This window comes from Octodon degus, unplaced genomic scaffold (assembly GCF_000260255.1).
Source record: "Octodon degus isolate 3935 unplaced genomic scaffold, OctDeg1.0 scaffold00235, whole genome shotgun sequence".
NCBI classification, from domain to species: domain Eukaryota; kingdom Metazoa; phylum Chordata; class Mammalia; order Rodentia; family Octodontidae; genus Octodon; species Octodon degus.
This window is the reverse complement of record NW_004524811.1, coordinates 245,823-269,664: the sequence shown is the minus strand read 5'-3', so window position 1 is coordinate 269,664 and position 23,842 is coordinate 245,823. Positions and strand designations below refer to the sequence as shown.

General features: G+C 34.8%; 1 protein-coding gene and 1 pseudogene across 1 annotated transcript in view; both read left to right on the top strand.

Moving 5' to 3' along the window:
- Positions 1-23,842, top strand: part of Gabrg1 (gamma-aminobutyric acid type A receptor gamma1 subunit) — a 91,740-nt gene that overhangs the window by 42,546 nt on the left and 25,352 nt on the right. The window contains exons 3-6 of the mRNA XM_012512587.1: positions 44-62; positions 7,832-7,850; positions 22,315-22,535; positions 23,720-23,802. Coding sequence (XP_012368041.1) covers positions 44-62; positions 7,832-7,850; positions 22,315-22,535; positions 23,720-23,802 — 342 coding nt within the window. The remainder of the gene's footprint in view (positions 1-43; positions 63-7,831; positions 7,851-22,314; positions 22,536-23,719; positions 23,803-23,842) is intronic.
- LOC111813885 lies at positions 23,533-23,648 on the top strand (annotated as a pseudogene).

Below are 23,842 nucleotides of genomic sequence, written 5' to 3'. Positions count from 1 at the left end.
TATATATATGACCAAGGTTTGGATTAGAGAGACAAGTTCAGAGATTGCATTAGTGTTGGGCAGTAGATCTTTGAGGTTTTATCTAGTGTAATGATAACTGAGCTGGATGCTATCTGTTTGTCACTTTGCTATAGTAGGTAAAATGACAATTGAGACAGAGAAGAAACGTCAGTTTTTCAGTCTGGGCACTCATGGGTTATACTTTGGCTGAATCCAAGTTAAAGAGTTGAAGAAGCCTTGGAGATAGTAGAGCCATTATTTGGGATAGGGCATATAGGTGTATGTGCTCCAGACACTGTCGTTGTTCAGATCAAGAGTGTCCCCCAGAGGCCTTGTGTGATCAAGGTTCATGCTTTCTGAAGGTGGTTGGATTTCAAGGACACTATATTCATCAGTGAATTATTCCATGGGTGAAGTAGGGATACATGTGTTGTCGGATATTATTTCCTTGTTGGAGCAGTGTCCCTGGGGCATGACCTGGAAAGATCTATCTCCTTTCTAGGTTCTCTGCCTCCTGATCACTATGATGTAAGCAGCTTTGCTCCTTCTGGACTCTTCTACTATGTACACTCTGTGTTTCAGTCTGCCAGACATGGGCCAAAATAAACTTTGCCTTTAAGTTGCAGGCATCAGGTGTTTTGCTTGGATGACAAGAAAAATGACTGAGAAAGATACTAAGAACACATTCAAGTAGGTGCTTTCCAGCAGTGAGTTATCTGATATGCCTGTTGTTCAAGAAAGTCTTGGGAATCTATATATGGAACAGGAAGGGCAGAGGCAAATAGTTTATATCGCAATTTAAAACTTCAAGAATCTCTGAGATGGGGTGGAGAGATGGCTCAGACACATAAGTGCCTGCCTTGCAAGCACAAGGTTCCCGACTTCAATCCCCAGTACTCCTCCCATCCCCAAAGAAAAATAATCTCTGAGAGGACCAGTAGGGATATCCAGCTTAAGAAGAGTGTGTACATGTGTTGTATGTTATCAGTCAGAGCTGAAAGAAACTACAGGAAGGCTGGATTAATATAGCTTCAGAGGTCTCACTGAGTTTAGTCTCTCTGAGTGAACCCCAAGCCACTGAAACTTCTCACATCTATTGAGGGCCACAGACAAGCTAAGGAATATATAACTAATTTGTTGTCAATGAACTGCTATTTCCATTGCCTTGTGGCATTCACCAAACTCTTAAGTTTACGTATCACTAGCTGGAAACTTTCAAGGTAAAGGAACAATAAACTGGCGGTGCTTCCAGGAATCTGTTACCTTGTCTCCAGCTTTCCAGAATTACAAGGAGCCAGTTTTCTTTGGCCCTGTTCTTTGTTCCTTGCTCCCTTGGGACAGTAGGCTTGTGACTCATATCACTGCACATACAAGGACCAGTTGATGTTTAGAATATAGGTACAAGAGAGGAAATTCAGAAAAGAGGCAGACTCAGGAAGTCAGGGTTGGGAGAAAAAAATAGGAGGCATTTTATAATTGTAACCATTGAAAAGAAGGAAGAAGTGAATTCCAAGAGTACATAGAGTTCAGAAAGAAATAAGCTAAATTGGGCTCATTGCCATTAGCAATTAGATAGTGTTGATTTTTCCTGTTTGGTGAATTTTGTGGAATGGTGAGAGTAAGAAAGAAATAATGGTTCAACTGAACGTCATCTCCATCTTCAAAATTCTTCTCATATGAAAACTTCTTTCTGCAGAGCTCAGAATACATACAGGGGTCATACAGGGATACCGGCCCCACAATAATGAAATAAGTGAATGAAACTCCAAACCTGAAAGATACCTGGGTTGAGTTTAAGTTTTCTAAAACCAAAGAATGAATTTTAGGAACAATAGAAGTTAAGAACAGAATATATTTATTGGGGGGGAAAGAAAGCTCCTGTCTGAGAGAGGGACAGAAGGGGAGTCCTCGAGTAGGTTGCTCTAGAAAGCTGTCTCTTCCAGGGATTTTTATAGAGTAAGACTATGCAGGTCTAATGTGGAGAACATGGGAACTTGCTTAGGTGGGCATGAAGTGGGACAAAACTATGGCCAACCAATGAGATTACAAGCACCATTGCTTGGGTAAAGTTGATTAAATCCGGGACCAAATGGGGAAGTGAGTCATGTAGCAGGCGGTATGAATATAGAACAGTATTTTATCTAGTAGCCAGCTGGTACTGGCTGGGTTAGTGACTCTTCCTGGCTTCCTCAAGGTGGTGATCAGTCCTGGATGCTTATCTTTAGGGAGGTAAGAATTTGCTCGATCTTTGTTCTTTAGGTCTAACCCACAGTGGGAGCATCTGTCTCTCTCATAGTAGCAAGGTATCTTGTCTTCTGGGATGTCTCCTTGAGGGCCTAACCCTGTCTGGCTGCCTATATTTCTATCTAATTCAGCTGACTACAACAATAAAACATTAGTTTTAATGTATGAGTTGAGAAAATTAAGAAGAGAGATTATAAGAAAATGTAATGGGAGGTTCATTTACAATAGAAAATGATTAAGTGTGGCATCTATGTCTTATTTTATGCATAGTGATTTATTATTATTTGAATGATATTAATTAATGGCAATAGCATATCCAGAACACATTATTAAAAAAATTAGATCATGATGACCAGTCCCCAACCTTAACAATCACATTTCTGTAAGTCAAACTATTATGTCGCCTTTCGTGAGCTTGCTATTTTCTTACTCTTTTTGTCTCCTGTGATTTTGATTGTATTACTAGGCTCTGAACGAAGTACTGGTGACTGTTAAGAAATGGATATTTAGTCTTCACAATTATGGAGACAAGAAGCCCGAGGTCCACGTGGGCTGCATTGGCTTTCAGGGGCCTCCCTCACTAGCTAGAATATGATCACCTCCTCACTATGTCCTCATATTCCATTTCACTTTCTCACTCATTCATTGTGTCACTTTGCCTGTCTAGATTTTCTCTTTTCATCACAAATCATATTAGATTCAGACACACCTTAAATACCTTGATTAAAACTAGTGCTTTCTGTAAAAGCCCCTCTCTTCACATCTAGTCATTAGCATTTCACATATGATGTTTGGGAGGAATACAGTTCAGCCCCTAAGACATTAAAGAGAATTCTCTGCCACTTGCTGATTTTCTTATTCACTGAATTTATTCAGTATTACAAGAGTCAAATCATTTTTTTATTACAGGACTTTGCCGCTTTATACTTGAGGAATCATTATCATCTACCTGTTGCCTGTGTCTGCTTACTGCTGTTCCCTCACATTCCATCTGTTCCTCTTTCTCAGTAGGATCTTTCTGTGACTTTCACAGCTGTCTGCACTGATTGCCCTAGCATTTTGGCCATACCATAACTTACATTTTTTGTCACCGTAAAGGAAATGAATGGCAACCAGCCATGTATAATTTACTTTTTGAGGGGATGACAGGATGTCTGCCGAAAGTGTCCTGGAAGTTGGTTTTAAGTTAAGGACTAACATTAAAAGCAGAGTAAGGAGCCAAATCTTTCTCTATAATTTGCAAAAGCTCTGCAAGATTAGGTAGAAAAGGGAGAGAGCCTGGATGTAAGAGAGAAGAAAAAAGAATGTATATCAGACCTTAGTAACATACATGTAAGGAACTGAAAGCACAGGTAGTAAATAAAATAACAAGATTAGTCAGAAAATGACTATGAAGAAACAGCCACGAGAAAAACAGAAGAAAATGTTATAAGAAAAGTTGATATCAGCTCTGCCTAAAACAAATTCCTATACCACCAAATGAGTTTTTTAAAGAGAAAACATTTTATAGGCACATGGGTGGCAATGTTGAGTTTTCACATTATGCAGGTATGAAATTTAGTCCCCCCCTTTTTTTGGCAATACTGGGGATTGAACTCAGGACCTTGCACTTGCCAGTCAAGTGCTTACTCTACTGAGGTATCTACCCTGTCCCCTGAAATTTAGGATAGTGCATTAAAAATGCTAATTTTCTCTTTCAAATAATTTTGTATTGCATAGTGTTTTAAGTGACTAGTGACTAGAGAAAATCAAGTCTATTTGAACATACAGAAAAGTCTGCAGTTTCAAAAATTGCATGATTTTTGTGTTGGGATTTTGTTTTCAATTATTCTGAATTTGTTAAATCAAAATGTCATCAGTAAAGTAAAGAGAAATAGGACTGGAGGCTGAGTTAGTATTCTGAAAACACATTGGCATAAATGGCTACCAAGAGGGTTCTATGATGATCTTCCATAAAAGATTCATGGTAGTAAAGATTTAGTTTTCCCAGTGGGATGAATTACACACTTGTAACCTTGGGCACTGATAGTTTGCAAATGTTAATTAAATGAAATTGCTGTTGAAACTAGTAATGCTAAAACCTTATGCAAAAAAACCTCTGGAGCAATTGATAGTGTTCATTAAAGAAATGCATTGTCATACTAGGGGTTGATAAGAAATCTGTACAGAAAAGTATTTTAACTAAACAATACAAGAAAATTAGAATTCACTTTTCATAAAATGAACAAAATTGCCTTGGATGCAAGTCCAATCAAGCAAGCAAATGAGTAATTAAGCAAGCAAGAGAGTAGTTTTTTCTTCCATTAACTATGCATACATTTTAAGCAACTGGACTAGGAGGAGGAAAATTAATGTGCTGACTTTTTTTTAAGTGCCAGGAATTGAACCTATGGTCTCTAAATGTAACTACTGTCCCAGCCAAATTTCATTTTATATCTTTGAAGATTCTCACTAAATTGCCCAGGTGGAATTCAGACTTGCTAATGTCCTATCTCAGCTTTCCAAATCTCTAGAATTACAGATGTTCACCACTGAACCCTGTTTCATTATTATTGTGTTATTAAATGAGGACAAATGTAATTTGTCACAATATGATTGTTCTTGCAAATTTGATAATGTAAAATAGCATTTCAGTATATTACCAATGGAATTTAAAACAGAATTCTACAATAGGAAACATTTTCTTTTTCTTTGTATCAGAATTATAAGCTATGATCTTTATGCACCTATCAAATATAGGGTACTTTATATATTAAATGAAAAATAATTCAGTCAAAAAGTTACTGAAAAATCAGAGTAATTTGGAAAGGTAGTTCAATATTATGCATGTTTTAATTAAATATAAATAGAATATATTCATTCAGAGTAAAAGGAAGAAAATGTTGATTAGGGTTATTAGATTGGACTGAGGTTATTTTTAATCTCTTAACTTTATAGGTTGTAGGAGAAGACATGTTTTCACTCAGTATATTGAGTACAAGTGTCTCCATAACAACTTACATTATGACTAGCAAGTGCAGACATTCAGGGATTGTATCGATTCTTCTAGGCAAAATCAGTGAGAGCTCTAGAAAATTCAAGCTGTGTTGAACAGGAGGCTACATTGAAAGTTGGTATGTACCAACATAGCTATAGTTGAACATTTCAGATATCATTTGAACATGAGTTTACTTGTAATGACTAGTAGCTGGTATCTAGTCTAATATGAAGAGATAATCAATATAGGAACTTTGAAAATGAAAGGAAAAAATAAGGAACTTATGAAATCTGATCAAGAATGAGAAAACTAGCCACATTTATAGAACTTAATTCACATCATTATAATTGCAAAAGGCATGATTGTTATTCATTATTAAATAAAAATACATTTTTTTTGGGGGGAATAGTTTGTTGTTTTCCATTCACTTAAGGAAAATAGTCATATGTCAATAGTTAAATTTGGAAGATAATTATAATTAAATGGGCTATTTGAAAATGGTAACAACTTACTTTCAAAGTTTTTTTTTTTTTTTCTTTTTTGGTCTTACAATCTCAGTTTTATCACCAGGACATATAACATTAATTTAAAGAATATACAACATCGTGAGAATGTGACCCTATGTATTTCTTCCATTGCAAGGAACTCATTTTTCCTTCACAGTGAATGCAATTGTTTCTAAAATTCTATAGCTCGACCCCCCCCCCCACACACACACACAGAGGAATCCTTCCTTTTATCCCTTTCCCTCTTCTCATTTAGTCCTGGTGCTTCTGCACTGAGGTGATAAAGCTTTCTCTCTATCTCTGTCTGCCTTGCTCTCTCTCTTGCTCTGTTTCTTTCTCTGTCTCTCTGTCTCTGTCTCTGTCTTTCTCTCTTTTTTCTCTCTCTGTTTCTCTCTGTCTCTCTTTCTCTCTCTCTGTTTCTCTCTGTCTCTCTGCCTCCTTCTGTTTCTCTCTCTCTCTCCTTCTTGTTTTTGTTTTTTAGTTCTCAATCATCCTAGAAATAAAACTAAGTGCCTTTGCCCTGAACTATGCCCCAACCCATTTTAAATTTCTTGTTTTTATTTTGAGAAGACTTCTATAAAGTCACTACATTGTTCAAGTTAAACTCTTAAATTTTTATTCTCCTGCATCAGGCTTTTGGAGCATATATAGGCATATTCCACGATGCCTAGCTTTGTCATTTATTTATTTATTTTTAAATTTATTTTTATTCAAAAGTCTATACAAATAAAAATCTTGAGAAAGATATAGAATCTTAAATCAAAGTTTACTAAACATTCATAACCTCAAAATACGGGGTTGGCCAAATAGCTTAGTGGATTAAACACCTGCTTAGGCAGATGCAGGGACTGGGAGTTTGATCCCTGGGCCTGCCCTGCCAGCCCCACATCCAGGGCTCACTGAGATGGAGATTGAGACTGGATGTGGTGGCGCAGGCCTATAATCCCAGCCCTTGGGAGGCTGTGAATGGGAGGATGACTGAGTCCGATCTATGCAATGAGACCCTGTAGACCCTGTCCTAAATTAAAAAAATAAAAAGAAAGAAAAATCATGCATTTTTCTTTTAAAAAATCCAACTTCTCAGAAATCACTTCAGTAGTTTCTGATTTGCCAGCCCTGATAAGGGTCCTCTAATCAGACTTTGAAAATGCTTATTCATAAATTCTAACCAATTATTTTGACAGCCACTAACTTAAACCATACCATTATAAATCTGGAACACATTAAGTAGAATTAAAGAAAGTAATGAAGGAAAATATTTTCATGAATAAGAATTGTTGGAAGGCACCATATAATCTTAGCCTTTATCTCTGCTTGGAGTAAGAACACTGGTCAGGAAGTTAATTTTCAAACTTGCATGATATTCTGAGGATCCCAAAGTTACAGAGTCATAAAATTTGGGAGGATTTTAATGGTGATTCTGCCTTGCATCCATGTTTAGCCATTAAGAGCACCTAAGCGATGTGGTCAGCACCATAGTCTGGTATGCTGCAGAGCCAAATTTTGACCCGATCTCCTTACTCCACCCAGCACTTTGCACTGCATGTAACTTAGCACTACAATACTTGCTTTACATATATTTTCTGACAGTCTCATTACCCAAAGGTTATTCAAAATTATGTATATAATTAAGAGATGCTACCGTATACTTTATCCAGTGCATTTTTTTTTTATGTCTACAAGTGCAAAATCTGTGAACACCTTATACAAATTTAAGGTCTTATAGTAGCGATGGATTTGAATTATCACCAGCTACTCTGTAGTTCAATTAAAATGTGAAATAAAACTTGTTTAAATGCCTTTACTTATGACATTATAATAGAAATTTAGAAAAAGTGCAAACTATAAATCATGTTAATTATGTTGAGTCTTGAAAAATCTAGAATTGTCTAGCTTTGTGATAGAACAGTAGGAACTGAACTATGGCATGCAGGTAAGTAGAGGAAGTGGGTGCTCCCAGCTCAGGACAGTGCTCTCCTAGCAATGGGCAGACTTACAGAGTTGGAAAGCTCTTCATCCTCCATGCTAAGAATGTTAGTAGTGATAAGAATTCCAGAAAAACATAACTACACATACTATGAGAGAATTGGACTTTTTAAAAAAGTATCAGTTCAACTAATGTAGTGTTCTGCTCAGCAAGAGTTACATTTTAAACATAGAATAATGTCTCGCTTTCTCACACTGAACAAAACTATGACAAGTATTGGTCATATGGATGGAAAACAGGTGTTTTGAGACACCAGGTTTCTCTAGGAAGTAGATGCCCTATTTGGATATCAACTGCTCATTGTGGAGATTTCCTTACCTGACCTTTAGTTGGAGAAAAGTAGGAAGAAAGTAAAGTTTGGATATGTGTATGTTTGCTATCATGTTCACTTTATACATAGAAAGCATATTCTGTGCAGATTATGTTCATTCATTCATTCATTCATTCATTCATTCATTTGCTCATTTTTTCCAGTGACAAGAAGAATACAAATACCATTAAGAAAGCTATAATATCTTAACTATACTTAAAATTTGTTAATACTTTCAGTAGAAATTGTTTCATTTCAAATTTGATGTTTTACATTTTGAAATTATAAATAGAATACTCATGAAAACCCAGTAGAAATAAATGATGAGCTCTAACTCCCTAAGATAGTAATAACAGTGCAAAGAGGGTAAATGTGGCCAGCTGCCACTGGGGACATAAGGTGAGCATTCTGAAATCTTCAGAGGAGCTGCCTTTACAGCTTTGTATTAGTCAAGGTCCTCCAGTGAAACACAACCAATATGACAGATGGACACATAAGAAAGTACATAGGTCTTTTTTGGGGGAAATTGGATTATGTGGTATTGTGCATGCTGCTAAGGTCAAAGTCTGCAGAACAGAGCTGGTGAGACAAGGAAGAGTACATTTTTGTACCTTGAGTCAATAGGCATGCCGCAGGCAGAAAGCTTTCTTCCCACCAAAATGTGAAGGGTTCTTTTTTCTCCCCACAATCTTGACACTACTTTGTTAATATTATTATTCTTTTACTAATCTTTTTTTATTAATTTTAATGAGAAAATAAAATAGCAATGAAACAGTTTCAAACCAGGTTAGTAGGACAGTCACAATAATTAATACATTGCATATTGTTGTCTTTGTGGTGGTTATTCAGAGGACAAGATGAAGACATGATATCTTGTCTAAACACTACTAGTACAAACCTTTCTTCTCATTGAACTAGATGAAAGTAGTTGTATATCTATCCTATTTTGTATATAAATATGTATTTTTTCACTACAAAATAGTCTGTGATTTTATATCCCCCTTTTTTGTTTTGTTTTGTCAGAGATGGGTGTTCCATTGCTGTTAGAGAAGCTGTATTAGGAGAAGTCTGTAAAGGACCTTTTATACTTGATGCCAGATCAAATATTGTAGGTACTAGAATTCAGCAGCATAACCTGATATACAGTCCAACTATATGTGCTGAAATCTGTGAATTGAGCAACTACACGGAGGATAGCAATGTGTAATACTAAAACCATACTTGGAATACCTATCATTCTGGTCTTCAAAATGAGTTGTGCTTGTGATGTCATATTAATTATTGCTATACTCTCTTGAAAGTAAATATTTATAAAGAAAAAGGTGATAAAAGAAAACTAGAGACAAGAAAAAAATGTCATAGGATTATCCTGCTAAAATGTTGTATATGGTTTGATTTCTAAATTTGTGAGTAAAAATGTGTAATTGTTTTTTCACATTCTGTAGAGATTTAAAGTTTAGAATATCGTGTTTGTTGGAAAATAGCAGTTGCATGTTATAGACAATAGCAGTTCCATGTTATGTCTGAGGTATTTGATATTCAAACAGATAATGACGTTAAGCTCAATTGCCTATGTTACAGAGTAATAATATCGTTAAGCTCGTCTTCTGGATGTTTAACAACTAAAATTTGCAGACCAAAAATTAGAGAAATCGAGGGGCTACAGGGATAGCTAATATTTTGACCCTAGCCCTCCAAGGTCAGTGAAGACTCAGGACATAAGAGAACCTTGCTGTAACTCAGTGGTGTCCCAAATTTTCTGTTCAAGGAGGTTATGGAGCCACAGAGGAAAATGATTGATGATGTGGACTGTGCCTAAGGAGAGTCACATTGAGAAAAAACATTCTCTCAGGCTTTCACAGAGAGCAAATTGGTCAAGCGATGGCCGTGACTCATCCAGATGGCTGACAATGATAAAGCATCTAAAAACTGGGATGCAGTGTTTCAGGGTAAATGCTGAGGGGAGTTGACTGATCTTGTCAGATACAAAAGTTACATTTTTAGTTATATAGGTCTTGCTTTGCTGTGTTTTTAACCATTTGGCAGAAAAGTATAGCCATGAGGTATAAAAAATAAAACATATTAATATGATGAGCTATAAAAAGCTCTAGTCAACAACTTCTGACAATTACCACTTCTGCTGATGACACTTTTTAATTGATTTCTTGTTAATCACCTTTCATTCTGAGGTAAGATGGAGTCTCAGTGTCTTGATTTGAATTTCTTCAGTTTTCCCCATTTAATTCATGTAATTTTACTGGTAGATTTTTTTCATGAATGGCTTTTGCAGAATGAGGTATGACCCTTCTATGCCTATTTATTTCTACAATGTTTTTATCATAAATGGACATTGGGTTTTGTCAAATGCTTTTTCTTTGTCTACTGAGGTTTTCATGTGATTTTTTTCATCTTGGTTTGGTTTTCATAATCTATATGTAACTAAAAATTTACTTGTCTCAGATTGGGCATGTTGGCACACACCTGTAATCCCAGCACTTGGGAGGCTGAAATCAGGAGGATGACTATGAGTCCATCTCTGCAGTGAGACCCTGTAGACCCTGCACTAAATACATAACAAAAAATTATCTGTCTTCTGAATTTTCTGATTTATTAGCATGTAGGTTTTCAAAGTAATAATTTTTTAAATTTCAGGAGTGTCCATTGTGATTTCAGTTCTAATTACAATGATTACTATCTTTTCTCTCCTGTTCTGAGTTAGATTGGCTAAGGGTTTGACTATGTTGTTCATTCTTTCAAAGAACCAACTCTTTGATTGTGTGATTATTTTTTTAGGTTCAGTGTAATTGTTTTTTATTCTGATCTTTATCATTTCTTTCCTTTGTACTAGCTTTGCGTTTGAAGTTTTTTGAACGTTTTTTATGGTAATGCTGGAAGCTTCATTGGTTTAAGGAGCTGTAATTTGTTTCTTAATTTTTATTTAAAAATATAGAAATTGCAATGTTTAATTTATTTTGCTAGTCTCATGAACCTGATGTTCCTTAGGGCAATTGAGCAAATGGAGTTGATATCTGTGAACTTTTACCATCAAGCTCCTTGTTTTGTGGATGACCTATATTTTACTCCATAGCTTTGTTATTTGATTTACTACTACTAAACATGGACTATCCTGTCATTTAGTCTTGTATATATGACTAGATATTTTAGGGAGACATTAATGCCAAGGTGTTATAGGTCAGTCAGAATTAAGCAAATTTAACGAGCAAGTGTATTAATTGCTTTGATTGATCTTGCATTTTGTCTGAAGATTTCTTGCATTACTACAAAGTAATACTGCACAAGATAATGCTTTAAATATGAAATATAGGACAGAGTGGCAAAATAAACAGTGTAGTAATAGGATGGTGATACATACTTTCAACAGTTATGATTTCATTTAATTAAATTAGAAGTCAACATGGAATGTTTTTCATATTTGTTAATCAGTGCTATTTTTTCTGTTATCTTGCAAGAATGGATCTCAATTCAAGAATTTGCTGTTTCTTATCTTAAAATGCTTATCTTAGAAACTTTTGTCCTTTTTCCTCTGAGAAAATGAAAGTCAAATTTCTTATTTTTTATTTATTATGCATATGATCAACATCTTTAAATAGAATAAGAAGCATGAAAACCTAATTTTCTGGGTGTTATACTAACCTGAAGGAGTAAACACATGAGGTATTTGATTATGTATCAAATGACTCAACTTTAATGACTTCCTTATCAAAGCTAAGCATTTGCTAAGGTTTAGCTATTTAAGACTTAGAAATATTAGTTTCTGCAAGAGAAAAAGGAACAAAAGATTATTGAAACCTGTGCTCTGCATCTTTTTTAAAATTTTATATTAAAAGGACTCTTCTCATAGAAAACTTTGCATGGTTTTTTCTCAGTTCTTTTGTATAAATACATGTTTGTAGCACATGTTGATCCCATTTTTTCATGGGGTGGTCTGGGTGCAAATAACATCTTAATTCCTTTTCTCATCCTCTTTGCCTTTGTCTTCTTCTTGTTTCCCTCCCTCTTGGACCCCTTCCCATTTTCAGAAGATCTACTTCCTCATTTCCTAGTACTTATCTTTTATTTAGATTATTTAATATTTTACATTTATGACATAAGAGAAACCATGTAAGTTTGAATATTGTTTGTTTGATTTATTTCACTTATTATTAAGGTCTCAAGGTTCATCTATTTTGATGTAAGACAAGTTTACAGTTTTATGGCAGTATAGCATTCTACTGTGTGTAAACAGCACAGTTGATGGACATAGATGTGCTATTTCTAAGATTTAGCTATTATTAATGATGCTTCTAGAAGCATGAGCATGCATGAGTCACTGTAATATGCTGTTTGAGCAGATAACTACAAGAATAACTGAAAAATTAGTTTTAGTTTTTAGACAAATTGACCCACATAATTTCATGATGATCAGACTACTTTATATTCCACTAACAATATAGAATGCTGCCTTGATACCTGAAGCCTCATCAGTATTTGTTATTTATTTATTCTTTCATTAAGCCCATTGATTCCGGAATAAGATGAATTATTGGTGTTGTTTTGATTTGCATTTCTTTATTTGCCAGTGTTATTAAATATTTTTTTTTAAATTTTACTTATTGGTTATTTTTATTTCTTTGTCTCAGGAGTATCTGCTCATTTTAGTTGCCATTTTTTATTGAGTGTTTTACTTTGGAGGCATCTAATCTTTTTATTTCTTTTACAGTCTAGATATATGTCTTCTGTTTAAAGAATTTTTGATAAAATTGATTTCCATTCTGTAGGTTTTCTCCTCACTCTGTTGTTTTCTTTGAGATGCAGAAATGTTTTAATTTAATACTATGTCATTTGTTAAGTCTTGGTATATTTCTTTTTTTTAAAAAAACAACTTTTTTTATTGTAGAAAATTTGGCTATGTGCAAAAGTAGACAGAGTATAAGAGTGGACACTGCCAGGCTTATCTTGCCCTAACGATAATGCCACTTACCTTCCATTACCATGTTTTTTTGAAACAAATATTATATAGCATATCATATATAAATATTTAACGATATAGTGATCTATTTATTTATTCATTATATTGTTCATTTTAATTAAAAAATGATAAAATAGCAATGAAACAGTTTCAAAACAGGTTAGTAGGACAGTTACAATAATTAATACACTGCATATTGTTGCCTTCACAGCAGTTATTTGGTATATTTCTGGTATAATTCATGTTCTGTTTGGAAGGTCCATGCTTACCCCTTTTTTATCAATAATTTTTATCAGTTTTGCTTTCCAGCAGATCAAGCGTTTCTACACAAGCATGTAGATCTTCATTTGATTTTAGTTTAGAACACAGAGAAAGTATGTGTCTATATTCAATCTGTCTCATGTGGATAACCAGTTTCCCCAGCATCATTTGCTAAACAGGCTTTCTCTCCTTAATTGTGCATTTTTGGCCCTTCTGTCAGAGAACAGATTAACTAAGTGGCTGGCATTACTTTGCGCCATCTTTTCCATCACATTAACTCATTAATCTGATTCTTACCAAGCTACCGTGCTGTTTTCATCAAAGTATCTTGGTAGAGTAAATCAAAGCCTGGGATTTTGATGCCTCCTGATTTATTCTTGTTGCTGAGGATTGCTCTCACTGTTTTGCTTCACTTCTCGATCTATACAAATTTTGAGGTGGTTTTCTCTAGTTCTGTGAGAAATGTTATGGGTGTCTTGGTTGAAATTCCATTAAATATATATATTGGTGTGCGATATGACTGTTTTGACAATAATGGTTCTGCCTGCCTAGGAATAAGGAATATATTCCCTTTGGTCACTTTGGTCTCATTTTTCTAATGTTGTAGTTTTGTTGTGAGGTCTTTATTTCCTTGGTTAGGATAATTTCTAAATATTTAGTTGTTGTATGCTAATGTATTTTTCATTGATTTCCTAACACCTTTCTCAGTTAATTCATCACTGGTGTACAGGACTTGTAAGGTTGTTTTATATTATTTTAAGCTACTGAACTTGTTTATGAATTCTGGGAGTCTGTTGGGTTTTATTGGAGTCTACAGAAGAAGATTATATATATTTTTTGTGTATAATAATGATATGAATTCCTCCTTTCCTATACATATAAATTTCATTTCTTCTCTTCCTTGATTGCTGAGGTTGATGTTTTCAGAACTACATTGAACATAAGTGGAAACAGTGGATATTCTTGTGTTATTGCTGAATTTAGAAAGTTTTCATTTTCTTCCTGTTCAATGTGGTGTTCGTCCTTGGATTTTTATGAATAACTTTTATTAGATTGAGATAAAGTCCTTCTATATCTATTTTCTTTCACTTTTTATCTTAAATGGGTGTGAGATTCAGTCACAATATTTTTCTGTGTTTTTCCAGGTGATTTTTTTCCTTCCTTCTGTTTGCGTTTGTTGACTCACACAGGGTGAGTCACTGCTGTGCCCCTGGAAGGGGTCTCCTCTGACACAATGTATAATCCTTGTGAAGGTTTATTGCACTCAGTTTGCCAGCATCTTGTTCAGGATTTCTGCAGCTATATTTACTAAAGAGATTCTTTTTGCATTCAGGTCCCTTTTCTGTCTTTGAATCAGAATAATGCTTTCAAGGGTGACTATGAGATTACCCCTTCTCCTTCAGTTTCTTAAAAAAGATACTTTTCACTAAAGTACTTATGGAATTCAGTAGTTAATAAATCAAGACCTGTGATTTTCTTTCTTTTTTTTTTTTTAATAAACTGGGTATCACTGACTTTAATATTTACATATATATTTTTTTTCAAATCAAATTGGTAGGACAGATTCAATAATTAACACATTGCATACATTCTTCCTAGTGGCTAATTGCTATACAAGATGTGGACATGATATCCTATTTACAAACACTATTAGAACAAATCCCTCTATTCATTAAGAGAATGTAACTATATATCTATCCCAACCACCTTGAATACACAGATACAAAATGGACATTCATCCATATCCCCCTTTTTTTGTTGACTTCCATTATTTGAATATTATAGGTGTATAAACTCATCAAAATATTCTAAAAGAGTCCAGTAGCTCATAATACTATTGGGTCTTCCGCTTGACTGGCAATGTCAGAAATTGTTGACCTGAGTCCCCCACAGCTCAACATAACAGCATGGCTCTACTTCTTATATTTCTTTTTTTACACTTTTCTGCTGGATGGTTAAGACCAAGATAAAGCAGGACCTATGCAACAAGAGTTGTAGCTTTTGGGTCTGATAAGGTCAGTGAAATCCCCTCAGGATTTATCCTGAGATCCTGTACCTCAGATTGTAGAACCTTTATTAGTGTCAGCCATGTGGATGAGTCACGGCCATTGCTTGGCCAATGTGCTCTCTGTGAAAGCCTGAGAGAATGTTTTCTCTCCATGTGACTCTCCTTAGGCACACTCTACATCATCGATCACTTTCCTCTTTGGCCCCATAATCTTCTTGATCAGAAAATTTGGGACACTACCGAGTTACATGATGTTACATTACAAGTTCTCATATGTCCTGAGTCTTAATTGACCTTAGAAGGCTAGGGCCAAAATGTTGGCTTTCCTTGCAGCCCTCCTTTTTCTCTAATTTTGGTCTGCAAACTTAGGTTCTTAACCATCCAGAAGACAAGCTTATTGTTATTACCATTCAACTTAGGCTGTTAAACTTAACCTCACTATCTGTCTCAAAATCAAACAAGGACCTGAGATTTTCTTAATGAGGGTTTAAAATTATTGCTTTAATATCATTGTTATTATATTATGCAGGGCTTTTAACCTTCTACGTTTGGTTTCGGTAATTCTTATGTATCCAGGAATTTAATTATATCTTCTAAATTCTTCGATTTATTAGAGTACAGCTTCTCAAAGGAGTTTATAATAAGCTGGGTTTAATCAATGTCAATTGGGATATCAATTTTTCATTTCTAATCAGATTAAGTTTCCTTCCTTCCTTCTTCCCTTCTTTCCTTTCTTCCTTCTCTGCCTCCTTCTTTTTTTCCTCTTTCTCCCTTCCTCCCTCATTGTCTCTCTCTCTGTCTCTCTCTTCAGATAAAAGTATGTTTATTTTTTCAAAGAACCAATATTTTGAGTCATTAAATCTTTGTGCTTTTTTTTTTTGCTCAATTTAATTAATCTCTGCTCTGAACACAATAAATTCTTTCCAGGTATTACATGTCAATCTGGATTGTTTTTGTTTAACTAGGACCTTAAAGTACATCATTATTATTTCACCCAGGGCTCATTCTGTTTTCTGATGTGGGCATTTACAACATGAATTTCCTTCTTAGCATGGCTTTCTTTTGTCCTATAAGTTCTGTCATGTTTACTGTCATTATTTTTGATTCTAACAACTGTGTAATTTCTTACATGTAATTTGTTCCATCACCCTTTAAGTATTCTAGAGGTTATTGTTTAATTTCCATGAACTTGCAAGCTTTGGGTGGTTTATTTTGCCATTACATTCTAATTTAATTGCATCATGATCTGATAATATGCACAAGAAAAATTTGATTATTTCACATTTGCTTCAGCTTATGGACTACTGTGTGGTCTGTTTGGGGGGAAAGTCCCATATTTTATGGAGAAAAATATGTATTCTTTGGTTCTTAGGTGGAATATTCCATAGATATCTGTTACTCCCGTTTTTTCAAAGGTTTCACTCAACTCTGATATCTTTTTCTTCATAAATATGTACATGTTTATCTGATATTATATGTATAGTACTATTTGTTTCATGAAGTTGGGTTCACCAGTGTTTTGTACATTTATGTTTATAATTATCACCTCTTCCTGCTTAATTGTTCTTTTACCCAGTATGTGTTGACTTTTCCTGCCTCTTCTGATTAGTTTTAGCATGAAATCAGATTTGTATTAAATTAAGATATCTATACCTGCATTTTTCAGCTTCTTTTTGTATAGAGCACTGTTTTTCATCCTTTTTAAAAAGTCTATGAGTTTCTTTTTGGATTAAATGTACTTGGTATATATAGTATACTGGCAGATACTGTTTCTTGATCTAGTTTGTGAATGTGTGTGTTTTGATTATGGAATTGAAACTACTTCTGCTGAAAATGTTTACAGAAAAATATTGACATACTCTTATAATAATTTCCTTGCTGCTTCCTTCTTCCTTTCTTTTTTCTTTTTTTTGTCCCTTTGCTTAGGTGCTCACCCTACAGGATGTATTCATTTTATTTGATTTTTTGGTATTGCTGGTTTCATTGTCCTTTTTTAGTATACCCTTGAGAATTTTCATTGTGCTGATTTGGTGTTCATGAATTTCTTAAGGTGTTATTCATTGTGGAAATATCTTATTTCTCTCTCATACTGAAACATACTTTTTAGGGATATAGAAGTTCTTCGCATTTTCCTTTCAGACTTGAAGCACTTCACTACAAGCTCTCCTGGACTATAAGGCTGATGCTAATAAATTTTCTGTAATTCTGATGGTTTTGCCTTTATAAGTGATTCATTGCTTTTTCTCTAACAAATTTTAGAATTCTGTTTCCATTTTGACTTCTGAGATTTTCACTATGATGTGTCATGGACAGAGTCTTTGTTTCTGCGCGTATCTGGGGTGTATGTGCCTTGCTTACCTGCATGCTTTATTCTTTCTTTATATTTATTAACTATCTGCTGTTATCACGTTAAATAATTTTTTATATCATTTGTGCTATCTTCTGCTTTTTCCCTAATTCCAATTCTTCTTAGGTTAGTATATCTTTCATCATCTATTAGCCTTTGTTCTCTTTTTTTTTGTTGTTTTAAGCTATTTCTTAATAATCAGTTTCTGACAATAGCCCTCTTCCAATTCTGACACTGTCCTCACATTGGTCATTGCACTTGTTCACACTTTCAAAAGAAATTTCAAAATTAAGTTCCTGTATTTCTGTTTGAAACATTTTCATGAACTGTAATTTTCCAACACTGGCCATTCAAACTTTTTTTTTTTTTTAACATTTTTTTTTTTTTCAGAACCGGGGATTGAACTCAGGCCCTTGTGCTTACCAGGGAAGCACTTATTCCACTAAGCCATCTCACTGGTCCCTTTTAAAAACATTTTTTAGCTCACCAAATTTTTATTAGTTTCTTCTGTGAAATGGCTGATGGTTTTATCTACAATGTCCATTATTTGTTTGACTATATTTTCTTTGAGCTCAGAATAGTTCATTGATCTGTTTTATCTCTTATTCTTTTGAATAACTCCTATGGGCAGCTTTTGATTTTCTCCCCTTTAATGCCCCTTGGATCAAAATTGGGAAGTTTGGAAGTTTGGGGAGGCATTTTATTGTCTTGTTTTCCCATGTTTCTTTTGTTTTTGTTTTGGTTTATCCTGTGCTGTGTTATATAGGCAATTATAGTAGAAATATTTTGTTTCTAGTATAGAGAGCTGTTTGGTTAGTGTTTTTTGTTGAGTGACATATGCTGGACATACGTTTTTACCTGTCTCCAAATCTGATCACCTCCATTAATCTGAGAAAGTAGATTGCAGAATATTTGCTCCAGCACCAAGTTCTCTAGCAATGGATTGCATGTTTGTTAAATGCACCAAGATGACTGATATACCAATAGAGAAAAAAATCTTTTAATACAGCAACTAATTGACTCTACCAATAGCAAGTAAATCAGCAACAGTAATAGCATCAAATGGAGACTGAATACTGAAATTTCACAAGAACCAACAATGTACAACAGTCCTTCTGCCTCAGTCTTTAAGTGCTGGGATTACAGGCATGCACCACCATGCCCAGCTCTCTCACTATTCTTGAAGGTTTTTTACTAGGGAAAATATGATCCCTTAGAAATTGTACTAACCCCAACAGTAATGAGTATTTTATTTTTTAGAAATCTGGCATTCTGAAGAAAATTCTGGGCTTGGGATACAGCTCAACTATAGGGCATATACATAGCATGTCACAACACCTCAATAAAACAAAATAGTCTTGACAGTCATTTAGCAGCAGCTTCAGCTGCTTATGAAACTTGAGCAGAGCTTCAGATACCACCTTTAGTGTCCTGGAATGCTGCAAGTTGCCATAGCTATCCTGTGGCATTAGTTTCCTTCTACCACCCAATGTTGGATAAATATCCAGTCATAGTCCTGGCTAGTGTCTTAATCAGATTCTGCTGTTTGATCTCATCCAAAAATACAGTGTATTTTCTCCTAATGATAAGCTCTTTCAGAGCTTACCACAGAGTGAGTATGAGCCCTCTCTGTTGACACTTACTTGTGCGCTATGCCTTCCTCACATGCAGACATCCCCTCAAAACCTCCTGGGCTCCAGGGTGCAGTGTTTGGGAGGAGACCAGATCCTGGGGCATGAACTCAGCTGCAGCTATGCGTGGTGTTGGGAGGTGGTGCCTGGTCACAGAAGAAGGGTCGGGATGGGCATGGCCTAAAAGATGTGTCTCCCTTTCTGACTCCTCCTTTGGTGCTCTCTTCTGCAAGCATGATGAGGACTGCTTTTCCTCCATTATGCCCTTCTGCCAATGCCATGCTGTTACTCCTTGGGAGCCAACTGATCTCAGGCTGAAACATAAACCAAAACATATATTTCCTTTCAGTCTGGGGTCTTTCTTGTTCCAGGAATGATAAGAGTGACTAAGATCCTATTAAAACCAACAACTAGGTCATTGGCATGATTATGCTGTTAGTTTTCAATAATCATTTGTGTCATGCTAAAAGACTATTTGAGAAAGTCATAATTGACCAAAAATTAGAAAGCCATCTGACTGGACATGAAGGTGTGAATAGGGGTGAAATGCAACCTTAGTCTACGAGTTTTCTACAAGCGTCAAGGAGAAGCTACAATTGTCAAACTGAGTATACACCATGCATGGCCATGTAGCGCACCACTCCACTCGTAGTAGTCAATAAGATATCTTCTCAGATGCAGCATAATATGCTCAGTTACTTTATTTTTTATTTTTTTTTCAGTTACTTTATATTATGGAATGTGTTTGTATCCTGTCTCGGATGAACTTACAAGTGGTACCTCTTCAGGATTGTGGCTGTGGAATCTAAAAGTCTTACTCAGTTTCAAAATTTTTATCAGTTTGATTGTGTACCTCCTATATTAAAATGCAAAAACAATTAATTTTTTCTTTCTCTAAATTTATTGCTGGCCAGATAGCTCAGCAGACTAAAGTGACTGTTTAGGCAGAGAGCAGAGCCCGGGGCTTGGTCCCTGGTTTGCTGTGCTATTGAGACTGGGCATGGTGGCACACACCTATAATCTCAGCACTTGGGAGGCTGAAAACAGGAGGATCACTATGAGTCCGATCTATGTAGTGAGGCCCTGTGGAACCTGTAGACCCTGTACCAAATACATATAAATAAATACATTTCTTGAGCATTCGGTTATTTTTGCGCACAGACTTCATGCCTTCAAATTCATGGAAGACAATAACTGACATACAATAGACGTTAAGTATGTAACTAGATTACAGGCAACATTACGTGGGGAAATAATACAACATATGTATTATTTATGCTGGATATATACAATCCTATTATGAAACATCCATTTCATATTCAATCTTGTAATATCTGGAATCATACCGACTTTTAAATACTTGCCATATAGGTATTCTTCCAAAGTTGTGACATTTTTTCTTGACAGTGGTAAAATTTGTTTGTATAATTCAGCTAGACTAATTGTAGGTATTTTTTTTCAAAGTTTTATTGACAAAGAGATAGCAATGAGACAGTTTCAAATCAAATCGGAAGGACAGTTTCAACAAATAATACACTGCATATATTCTTCTTAGTGGTTAATTGCTGTACAAGATGCGGACTTGTGATCCTATTCACAAACACCATTAGAACAAATCATTCTATTCATTAAGAGAATGCAACTATATATCTATCCCAACCTCTTTGAATATAATTGTAGGTATTTTGGATGTGAACTAGAATTTGATCAAAATTCTTTAGTAATTTAGTTCATCTTTTACTTATCTCCCTGGCATATTTCTTTTTGTTAATTGGTAAGTTCCACATGACACCTTCATTTCTTATGTTAAATGTTTCATTGGTCAATTGTTAATACTGACTCAAGTGCAAATAGCCAATCCCTGTCACCACAAATCACATATTTAATAACTCTTAATTTGTTTTTTTCTCCTTTAATTTCAAAGTCACACACACACACACACACACACACACACACACACACACTATTCCTTTTCTAGGGCTTTGATGGTTGCTGAGTTCTTGTTCATTATATTTTCAAATAATTTTTAATACTTATTTGCCAGATTTCAAAGAGAGAATACGTAATTACATACTCCTGAAAATTCTCTCATAATCATGTTACTTTCTATTCATAGTTATCTGCTGATTGTGGGCAAAGTCTTTGCTTTAATCTTAGAACCTACCAGACCACACATTGAGTGTCATTATGTGTATTTATTATTACAACTGTAGGCTTGTAGTTCACCCATGTAGTGGATATTTCCATATTGACTGATAACAACTGTGAGATGTACAGAGATTATTTTGCTTACCTATTACCCAATAAATGTAAATACAGCATTACTTATTTACATTTCACAGGATTTTAGAAACATTTAGTGATGTGATAGAGAACTCCCTTCACACTGACCTATATAACCAGCCCTTTTTTATTTTTCACTTTTATTTTGATAAAGTGTGTCTTGAAGTTATGAAATTGCTCACATTAGGCTCAATCTCGCAGTCTTCTTGCCTCCACTTCCCAGAGTACAGAGATTGTGGACTTGTGCCACTATCCCCAACTTCACTCAAAAAATTCTTAACAGAGGTCCTGATATGTTATAATTTCTCAATAGATTTTTATGATGGCTTCCAAACATTTAAAACCAGTGGACATAAATAATTGAAATAACATTTTCAGGCTAAGGAAAATGTAAATGCTTCTAGGGAATTTAGTGGAAATTTGTGTCTTGATTTTATACTTGCTATTTTTGTCACTTAAACATACTTTAAATATTACAAAAATTAGTATAGTCAACATTAAGATAATTTTCTTTTGCCTATCTCACATCTTATGTAACCTTGAATAAAACAAAACTGATAAAATAAAAGCAATTAGAGCCTCACTGGGTAAGAGAAACATCTGTAAAGTTTGAATTTTATATTGTGTAACCCATGTACTAATTAAAAGTTAAAACAGTGGCTTTTTTTTCTCAAGAAAGGCTGAGTGTAAGTGCTATTTACTAGCATTTTAAAATATAAAAATTCAGTCTTTTAAGGAAAATATAAAATTAGTGGCTTTACTAAAATGTGATTATTGTTTGTATCTTTTAGGAATACACAATAGATATAATTTTTGCCCAAACCTGGTTCGACAGTCGTCTGAAATTCAACAGTACCATGAAAGTGCTGATGCTTAATAGTAACATGGTTGGGAAAATTTGGATTCCTGACACTTTCTTCAGAAACTCAAGAAAATCTGATGCACACTGGATAACGACTCCTAATCGTCTGCTGAGAATTTGGAATGACGGACGAGTTCTTTATACCCTCAGGTAACACTGCTCTAAAAAATCTACAGTCATTCTAGTTTATTTAAGCTAAGATTTGACTAGCTTTTAAAGTTTTATTCTTCCACATTGCAATAAAGGAAATACAGTTTTCCTTTCGGATGCTAAGTTCCAAATGGCAAAATATTCTGACAATACTTTTTATTTAAAGTTCACAGTTCTATTATATGAAAAAATCTACAGCTAAGGAAAAAAAAAAAGAACAAAAAACTCCAATTTTTAAAATTTCTCTTTTTCTTTTCCTGTATTTTAGGGAAGGGTCTGCAGGGTGTTCAGGGTCTCACTACTAGATCGGACTCATAGTGATCCGCCTGTTTACAGCCTCCCAAGAACTGGTATTACAGGCACGGGCCACCACACCCAGTCACAATTGTCATCTCAGCGCCCCCCAGGGGGTGGGGCCAGCACCGCAGGCCTGGGGATAGAACCCCTAGCCTCTGCGCCTACTTGCAGTCTCTTCAATCTGCTGAGCTATTTGGCTGGCCATTACAATTCTTTTCCTAGATACAAAATAGGTTGTTATATAACCACTAATACTTTCTAAGCTGTAATGTAAATCAATGATTTTTCTCTTGGAGTGTATACTGTTACAAAATTTTATAATCAGATTGTCAAGAGTGACTAAAACATGTCCAAGAAAAAACTGATGTATAAGGTTCAAGGTTAATTAATTTCCTTCAACATATTGTACCTGCATGTTAAGAATCATTCATAGTAGAAAAATGTTCATGATACAGTAAGAGAAGATATCCTCACACTTAACTGTGTAAAATGTGCTTATCTTGCACATGAAAGCACATGTGGTGTGCACGTGTGCATTTGGGGAGATTTTTATAATCTTTAGAAGGCTATTTTAGACATAAATTTTTAACTGTAAAGTCCAGAGGTCATTTTGCAGTGTACACAGAGATAGCTGACTCTTTGGAGCAAAATTATTAGAATGATCACGGTCATGTATTAAAGTTATAATATTTAAGTTTGGATCGCTTCTCGGCCTTTTGGCTAAGATCAAGTGTGGAATATTTAAGTTTGGGATCTTAATTTTAGTATTACTATATTCTAATGTTGCAAACATTGCTATTGTAAGCCCAAATCTTACTAAAAAATAAACAGATTTTTAATGATTAAAATTATTGAGTTGTTCAGTATTTACTTTTCTATCTGTACAGATTGACAATTAATGCAGAATGTTACCTTCAACTTCATAACTTTCCTATGGATGAACATTCCTGTCCACTAGAGTTTTCAAGCTGTAAGTGATAAAATACTTCATTATTTCATAGAATTTTAGC